The 8,990-nt window shown below is 38.4% G+C and overlaps 2 protein-coding genes across 3 annotated transcripts in view; one reads left to right on the top strand and one right to left on the bottom strand.

The window, feature by feature from the left end:
* lrrc28 (leucine rich repeat containing 28) overlaps positions 1-5,981 on the bottom strand; it is an 8,736-nt gene extending 2,755 nt beyond the window's left edge. The window contains exons 1-8 of one of the 2 annotated variants that reach the window (XM_015394539.1): positions 5,840-5,978; positions 5,397-5,531; positions 3,704-3,936; positions 3,562-3,602; positions 3,441-3,478; positions 3,228-3,365; positions 2,499-2,705; positions 2,329-2,431 (exon numbers count right to left, since the gene is read on the bottom strand). In XM_015394539.1, coding sequence (XP_015250025.1) covers positions 2,329-2,431; positions 2,499-2,705; positions 3,228-3,365; positions 3,441-3,478; positions 3,562-3,602; positions 3,704-3,871 — 695 coding nt within the window. In that variant the 5' untranslated portion in view covers positions 3,872-3,936; positions 5,397-5,531; positions 5,840-5,978. Of the gene's footprint in view, positions 1-2,328; positions 2,432-2,498; positions 2,706-3,227; positions 3,366-3,440; positions 3,479-3,561; positions 3,603-3,703; positions 3,937-5,396; positions 5,532-5,839 lie in introns of both variants that reach the window. The other variant, XM_015394538.1, reaches the window with a different exon arrangement.
* A 2,153-nt stretch (positions 5,982-8,134) lies between these two features.
* LOC107097411 (cytochrome c oxidase subunit 5A, mitochondrial-like) overlaps positions 8,135-8,990 on the top strand; it is a 6,807-nt gene continuing 5,951 nt past the window's right edge. Inside the window, exon 1 of the mRNA XM_015394545.1 lies at positions 8,135-8,336. Coding sequence (XP_015250031.1) covers positions 8,264-8,336 — 73 coding nt within the window. The 5' untranslated portion in view covers positions 8,135-8,263. The remainder of the gene's footprint in view (positions 8,337-8,990) is intronic.

The following is an 8,990-nucleotide window of genomic DNA, read 5'->3' as shown; positions in this document are numbered from 1 at the left end:
GGCCGATGTCCGATATTCAGTTTTAAGGCCGATACCGATAGGGGGCCGATTATATCGTGCATCACTAACCAGATTTGTTCCTGATGTAAACACAAGAAATTTGGAGATTTACAAGCTACTTGTGGTCTGTGAACCTCACTGACTGACTCAGTACCAAAATGCTTCTTTATGCTCCGTTAGTGTTAATCAATCAAAGAAATTCACGAGCTGTTGTGGTTTTTACTCAGTTTTAGAAAAACCAGCATGTTTAACTTATCGCTCCACAAGTCAGTTTTTCTTCAAATAAGTGGAATTTTTCTGGGATTGAGCAGGTAAGTGAGACGCTTTGCCAGTCGAATACTAAAATAAGAAATAAATGATCTGATCATCTTATTTTAAGATTCCGTTGGGAATTGACCTGCTCAGATTTAGAGCAGACACGCTAAGACTGTGGGAACCTTTTCTACCAAGGATGCATTTTTTTTTTTTTTATCCAACAAATTTAGCAGTTTTTATTTTTTTTTAAAATGTTTTATTCCATAGTTGCTCCCTGAGGAAGGAAGAACGCAACATGAAAGAAAACTACTGATTTCACAAGCAGGAATCATTTTCTGAGAAAGGGAACAAACTAGAGGAGGAGGAATTCAGAGTCCTTACAGGGATCGCTGGACTCCTTCATCAGACCGATCAGAGATGCTCTGGCTGAATAGTTTCTGCATATTTTCGATATTAATCTGGTGAGTTTGTTTCATACTGACAGCAGTCAATATGTCGCGTACAGTTTTAATGAAAATTCTAATCTTCTAAGCAGACATGGCGATACATCGGCTGATTTATTTCTTTTTTTTGTATCAGCATCAATTAATCAGTGCATTCAGCAGCCATGCATTAAGATCACAAGCAATATTTATTGTTGTCATTTTTATCATATAAAAGGAGGAAGAAAATAAATATCACCTCTAAGATTTAAATATATCTGCATTTGTTAAAACAATCAGTATCTGGATCGATCCGTCTCCAGCTCTGAGCTACTTGTTTAGGAGATGTAAAGATGTTCTGCTGATCTTTTCCCATTTAGCAACTTTTATGAGCTTCAGCCATGTTTCTTTTGTTTGTCTCCACGCTAATTAAGTCCACTCCTGTCTCTTCAATCTTTCCCCCATGTTCATATCCTCCCTTCGTGTGCAACCTATCAGTGACCCAAAGAGACGTTGCTGTGATTCACTGGCCGCCGCGGCGACGCAAAGACAGTAGTGATGCTGCATTTTATTGGACAGGAAAAAAACAAAAACAAACACTCATTGCTTGGGAATCCTTCTGAACCTGCTCACCTCATCCCTGCCTCAAAGGTGCTGGCAGCTCATCTGTTCACCTTCCAGTGAAGGCTGTGGCGTTCTAGTTTTTGCATTCTCATGTATATTAAGTGCAAATAGGAGGTAAATGTTTTTTAAAACTGGTGTCTACGCCCCGTTATGATGTTTAAAAGTTAGCATATCCGCCTGATTTCAATGTCATTCTGAGAACTTTCAGTGTAACCGCGTCGGTGTTGAAATGCGCTGGACAGGAACCTGGAGGGGGTCCAGATGTCCAGATGACCGAATCGGCTCATTTTCTACACTCGGCTGTTTACTTCTACTAGACTTAAATACATATCAGTGGGATAATTTGTTCAGTATTACAAACAAGCAACGAGTTTGTGCTGATAATCGTGGGCCATATTTTTATGTTACAAATCGAGCGCGTGTAGAAAATTCAGGCCGTGCAGACGGGCGTGGATGCTAACTACATCTATACACATCCATATCAGAGAGGAGAGCTTCACTCGTTTCAGGCTGGCAGAAGGCATAGAAGAGAAAACTTGATTTCTCCAGGAGGAACTTTGGTTTGTCAGCTGATCGCTGCTGAATAAAGTTAGATAGATAGAAAATGATTTAGTTTACGTTTCTTTGAAATAACTAGAAAGTGTCTGGGTTCGGAAAGTTACCCGTAGGGCTGAAGCAATCAGATCAATCGTGATTTATTGATTAGTGAAATAATTATCACCTTATGTAGTAATCAATTAATCCTTAACAATAGACTCTAAAACATGCCTTTAGCTGACAGATCGACCCACTTAGAGGAGTAATTATAGCAAAATTGTAAAAAACAATATGTAAACATTTTGCATTTAGAATAAAAAAGCTTGTATTAGTGTGCTTTATCCAGAACTCTCAAAGTGGAAAAGATTAAGTTTAACCTGGTTCAATTTTGCAAAAAATCTTTTAACGAACCGTTTGCTATTTGATTATCAATCGATAAAATAATCATTGATTGATTTGAAAAACAATAGTTAGTTGCAGCCCTAGTTACCCGCTGCAGCCGATGACCTTGTTGTATAAGTAGGAGGGGAGGCCCTTCAGGTCCACGTTGTTATCCACAAACACAAACTGCAGCTCTCTGGATCGGCCCAGATCTAAAAGAGGCAGAAGGTTAAAGATGTCCTAAACTCTGCTGCCCATCAGAGAGTTCAGCGCACTGACCGAGTGGGAGGAAGGTCAGGCGGTTGGCCGCCATGGAGAGCTGGTTAAGGCGGTGCAGCCAGCAGAGCTGCCGGGGGACGTGGCTCAGAAGGTTGTGGTCCACTGTGAGGTTCTGCAGGGAGAGGCAGCGATGCAGGCGGTCCGGCAAGGAAACCAGTTGGTTCACCGCCAAGTCCAAAGTCTCCAGGTCCACCAGGTCACCGATTTCTGCTTGAGGAAAACTTGAATGAGTCCTTCGAGTGCAAAATTCAAACATTCAAAAAATTAAATAAATTAAAATTGTTACAACCAATGAAAACTCAATCCTCAGAGCAAATTCCATTTTTTTTTTAAGTGATAGTGTGACAGGTAACAATTCCTGCTGAACACAAACATTATGGCAAAACAGGAGCTTATGAGATTAAGATTTTAGCTAAAGAACCCTGATGCCACCTGCTGGCTAAGAAAAGCTCTCAGATGGCGTTTCAGCACAGATGAGGCAAAATGCATGAATATACCTGGATATACTGTATATATATTGTTTATTCTTAATGCACCTTTTTCCTCCTTGTTTGCACCTTCTTTAATTACTATGCCAATATGTGACCAGTGAATTTCTCTGCTGTGAGATCAATAAACCTCATGTAATCTAATCTAATCTGAACAATCCAATAAGGAGGTTCCCTGAGATTTTCATCCAAGTTACAGTAAAAAACTTTGTAAAGGGAGTTCTGGGCAGGCTGGTTTCACCTGGAGGAAGGCATTTCAGTTGATTATTGGACAGTCTGAGGTGTCGCAGCGACCTCAGCCGGCCGATTTCTGGACAGAGCATCTGGAGCGCATTGTTGCTCAGGTCCAACGACTGCAGCCGCGCCAGGTTTCCAATGGCTGGAAATCAAAACACTTTTTATATCCAACCTCTGTGAAACCCTTGGACACATGTTTGGACTGTTACGGCCCTACCTTCAGGAATAATGACGATGTTGTTAGAATGGAGGTACCTGGAATTGAAAGGATAGAAAGTCAACGAAACAGAAAACTGCATTGAAACAAAAATGGCAGAGCTTCTTAGAAGACCACTTACAGTTCAATGAGATTTGGGAGCTTCTGAGCGAGATTATCAGGCTGATGAAAACAAGGAAGAGGCAGAAATCAGATGTAATCTCACAGGAAGTCAACATAATTTTTTCATTTTAATCCCAAATTGTTGCGCTCTGTGAGGATACCAGTGTGGTGAGCGAGTTTCTCTTCATGTACAATCTCTCCAGAAAATGCAGTCCTTCATCTTTTAGCAGCTCTACGGGGAAAATGTTCAAATTCTTGTAGTTCAGGAACAGGTTTTTGTGGCGCTCCTGCTTGGCCATGAATATGGTCTCATGAAGTTCAGTGGCCATTTTTAAAGGGAAGCTCTCCCCTCCTGGGCGGGGGACGCTGCGTTCGGCTACGGCATCACTGTCCCCTGAAAACAGTTTAATAAGTCACCTCATCAGAAGGTTCTCATTTACTTAAACCTTAAAAATATCAAATGAACCATCATCTCAATGAATACAGCTTGTAGTGAATAAAAACTCAGATTCACTTTATGGGAAAATTACAAAATTATGTCAAAGCAGCAAAATAATTAGTTCATTTTCATTTTTTTGTATTCATACAAAGTTTGAGTTCATCAACTACACCAATATATTCTGAGTAAATATCTAAACGATGTTAATGTTTTCATTACATTTATTTTAAATAAACAGTCATTTAAAACTAAATGTGAATAAATCCAGAGTTTTACACCTAAACGACAAATTCCTGAAAACGTAGTTTTCTGTCACGCTGTTTTCAATACTTCCTCATCCTTTCAGCATCATCATGAAAAAAAGGACCTTAATTTTTTATCATGTGAGAAAAACTTTCAAAGCTGAGATTATAGGAGCCGAAACAGGATTTAGGAACGGCTGTTCATTAGAGAAGCACCTATAGGTGAATGTGTTTGTCGATTCATTTGTGCATTCAGCAGGAATACCTCTGTTTGCTCTCCATTGTTAATGTTTTGGTGGATTTATTATAAAGTTTATTATAGGTTTAAATTGAGTCTTGTGTTATTTTTATTATAGATAAAAAATAAAAACCTGAAGCAAATATTGGGGATCGGTTAAATTGATGTGAAATAAATCGGTATTGGCCTTAAAAAAATAAAACTATAATTGATCTCTTTTGTTGGCGCTTTGACCGTGTCTCGTTTGGACCACAGTAACAGTCGTTTTGTCTCCGTACGGTTCAAGATGCAGCAGAAAGACTTCTACAAAGGACCAAAGGAAGAGATCACTTCTGTTTTGAATCCAAGCAGCATAAATGATAAAACGTTGATCTTGACCTTCATGGATCTACATGGAGCAGATTAACAGCGTTTGATGGCCTGATGGCTGACCAGCGAATATCATGATACCTTTCTGGTCATAATAGGAATTTTTATATAATGTCAAAGTGAAAAATTTCCTTTTAATTTAATTTTTCTCTATTAAGGCATAGATAAATCTGAAGAATAGGGTTAAATGAGGTTACTATTAGACCTTAAGCGATATAAATCATAGTTCGGACTCATTTTAAAACTAGAGATGGGGCTCTGGCTGTCCTTTCTCACTTTGCTCTCGCTGCATGATCTCCATTGATGGTTTTAGAAAACAACAAAAGACATTTTTAATATAAGCAGGCTTGTAAGTAGAATTTACATGTAGCTTTAGTTGGACTGTGAACACTGTGATTCTGTTATGTGTGAAAAGTGTTATCAAAATACGCTTTACTTACTAAAATCAAATAAATAACGCAAAAAAAATAAAAAATCACCATCAGATCAGTAAAGATAAAAAGAGGAAGAACCGATCAGATAACCAGGGGACGACTAAAGGATCCAACAAAGCAGCAAATTATTACCTGATCTAAACAGTCAGTCGTCAATCAGAGGATTGAACTGCTAATCTTTCAGCCTTCGACTCTTAATTAAACAACAATGAGAAGATGAAGCTCCAGGCTGATATTTTCACTCCAGCAGGACTTTCAGCGACTCAGCTGGAAGGTCACACATCAGGTCAAATATCAGAAACTGTCAGATTCACAAGGAAATCTGCAGACATGTGGTGATGGAAAGGTGAAAACTACACACAAGTAAAAAAGTTACATCATAATGGTGATCTAAATGAGTGGCGGTGTTTTCTTTTTGCATGTCTGTTTGACTGAGAGATGGAGCGATGAAGCAGGAGATTCAATAATACCTGCTGGATATGGCTGCTGTTTACTGTTTTTACCAACGGCATGTAGCCGGTTTGCTAATTCCTTCCTATCAGAACTTCTTGTTAAATAACAAAAAAAAAATTTACCTTAGAAATGTGAAAGCATTGTGAGGCACTACAACCATCCCACGTTTCTTCATCATCGTCCTAAATGCGTTTACGAGCTGGAAAGAGCCAACCACCCGAACAAGAAGCTGCTGGTTAGCAACAACCATCAGCCGTAAACATCATGACGTCACCGCGTTTTCTTCTCTTTTACGTTTCGTGGTAGAGATGGCGCCGCGGCTGCTCTGCTTCCCCCTCCTGGTAAACAACGGAACTGCACAAAATAGAGCCGTTTACAGTGCTTTGCAAAAAAAAAAAAAGAAAAACCCATGAAACTTTATTCTGCTGGGATTCTTTCTATAAGCTAAGATCAGTATCAAAATAAACGTGTACATAAAAGCACAGTTGTGTACATATTAGTCAGAAGTTGTGCATAACAAGCATTTGTAAACTCATAAAATTTGAAATCTTATGCAAAACATTAATCATATAGTTTAAATAGTTACAACTTTCATAACTAATGAATACAAATTTCACGTTTAAATTTGTTATTTATTCTTCAGGAACACAAACTTTAGCGGCTCTTTGAGAATACAGATTTTTTCTTTGAGAATACGAATTCACAACAGTGGTATGACATCACGGTTTCTTAGATCAGAAGAGCTTTATTGATCTCACAGCAGAGAAATTCACTTGTGACATATTGGCATAGAAGTCAAAGAAGGTGCAAACAAGGAGGAAAAAGGTGCATTAAGAATAAACAATAAACAATATATATACAGTATATCCAGTTATTTACAGTATATCAAGATAAATAAGGATTAAGGTGCAACTGTACATGTATTGCACACAATGAAAAACAAAATCAAAATAAGAAATAAAGAAATAACAAATAAAAAATTAAAATATGTGCAATCCAGAGTGATTATATACAGGTGGATTTACTTTTATGTTAAAGTGTAGTAGGTAGGGAGCAATGGTGAGGTAGTGGTATGACTATTATATTCACATATATTGCACAGTCAGCATGTTGCACAGAATATTGCACAGTCAGTAAATAAAAAACTATAATATAGCTGCACAGTGGTTTTTACAGGAGTTATTTTGGTTATAGTGCATTATTATAGAGTCTGGTGGCAGCAGGTTCTTACAAACTCCCTTGTGGTGCAAGGAGGCTTGTGATAGATAAGGAGGTTTGGGTCTAAAGCAAGATTCCGGCTTTTGTTAAGGTGTGCCTTGCAAAGGAAGATTAAAGAGTGTGGACAGTGCGTCTCTAAAACAGCTGAGGTAACTGAAAGGTCTTCAGACGGCTCCTGAAGGCTAGAGAACGGAGGTAGTTTTCTGTGGTCTCTCTGGTTATATCCATTGATAAATAAAAGATCTCTGACTCCTGTTTAATTTTGTTTTTTTTCTCTGTCAATCAAATAATCGTTGGGATATGGAAGAGGATTAGAATAAAATTTTATTTCAGTTTAGTATGGTCAGAATTCAGTCAGAATTCTAAGAAAAAAGTCAGAATTCTGAGAAAAAATGTCTTTTTTTCCCCCATACTAAACTGAAATAAAATTTAAAAATCAGTTAACTTTTTTTTTTCCAGTGGCCCTAATCCTCTTCCGTATTGGAGAGGTGATATAGTAACAGGAAGAAAAAAAAAATCACCTCAACACAGCCATACAACAAAGCCTTTAATCATATAATACAAATATGAAATTATGAGTGAGGCTGACCAAAAACAAAACAAAAATGATATTAACTGTTCAGCTTTATTTCTTGTGGTGGTAATTTTGATTGGTTCTGGCTAGGTTGTTATGAAAATTATCAGATGAACTAGAACTAAATGTAGACCTCTGCCTTATAGTGTCCCCACCAACTTTCATTACAAAGTCACACCCTTGGATCAGCACCTCAATACATAACAGATTTGTTGTCGGTGTATCAACCTCTCAGACCACTCAGGTCTTCTGGTTCCAGAGTTCTGTACTAGGGAAGAGAAATAATGATTTATGTGCAAGGGTTGTGAAAGAAAAGAAAATATGGATCATGTTTTGATGGATTGCATTAAATATGAAACTGAAAGAGAGAGGATGAGAGAAGTAATTATGGAAAAAGGGGGAGAATGGACTATTAAAGGAATTTCAGGGAAAGATGGAGATAGGGAGGAAAATTTGGTTATAAATAAAGCATTGTTTTTATTTTTACATAACACAAAAATAAAAATAAATTGAATGTATTAGGTTGAACTATAGAGCTACACACTCATGTGCAGTAGGTGGCGGTATGTAGCTAAAAATTGTTTGCAATCCGCCAATCTAACAAAGAAGAAGATGATTACATGACGTCAGGCCGTCATCTTTCAGCGTTCGGCTTTTTCCGTGAGTCACGTGACGATTGGCTTCCTCATCGTGTCTGTCCGTCCACAGTCTCCCTTTTTACACGCAGGACGGTTAGCATCTGTCGTTCGGCACCATGTTCCGAGCCCTTTCCCGTGTATCAACCGCAGGGTTCCGAAGCCTGGCTCGGACACGGACCGGTTATTCGGGTAGGACTGCCGCTTTACGCTAATATCCCAATGATATTTAAAAACTTTGGATACGGAAGCTCTGGCCGGTTAGCATGTAGCCGGGAGCTAACACGGGGTGACATTGAAGCATTTCTAAAGCAGGCGTCCCTGTCTCTTTTGTTTTTGCAATGTTGAGCTATTCCAGGGTTCGTGTTGTGGTTTAAATCTTCTCCTGGGGAATAAAAATTAGTGAACAGGCCTCGCGACCTTGCAATGACCCCATGTTAGGTCAGAAGTGTTGGTGGCCTCTTAACACAGCTATAACCAACACTCATCTGGAAGAATATACTTGTCCCGTCGGGTATTTATCCGGTTTCCATTGATTTTATTCTGAATTCATCTTTGTGAACTTTTCCTTCTAGTGAAGTTCACTTCCTCAGGTTAATATCTTTCATTCAGTGTGTGTTCATATATGGTGATCCTTGAATGAAGGTGTGTTGGGAGTCTTAAAGGAAGTTCAACGTTATTGACTGATCGATTTAATTGACCTCACAGTTGAGAAATGTACTAGGTACATCAGCTCAAATGGTAAAAAAGACTAGAAGATTGTACCAAAGCTAGAAAAAGGTGTATGGGATATTTACAGTGTGTCCAAATATGAAATTTTTTTTATATAGTGGGATTATCATACGT

This window comes from Cyprinodon variegatus, unplaced genomic scaffold (assembly GCF_000732505.1).
Source record: "Cyprinodon variegatus isolate N-32 unplaced genomic scaffold, C_variegatus-1.0 Scaffold692, whole genome shotgun sequence".
Taxonomy (NCBI): Eukaryota; Metazoa; Chordata; class Actinopteri; order Cyprinodontiformes; family Cyprinodontidae; genus Cyprinodon; species Cyprinodon variegatus.
The sequence above is the reverse complement of the archived record's forward strand: the minus strand, read 5'-3'. Positions and strand labels throughout refer to the sequence as shown.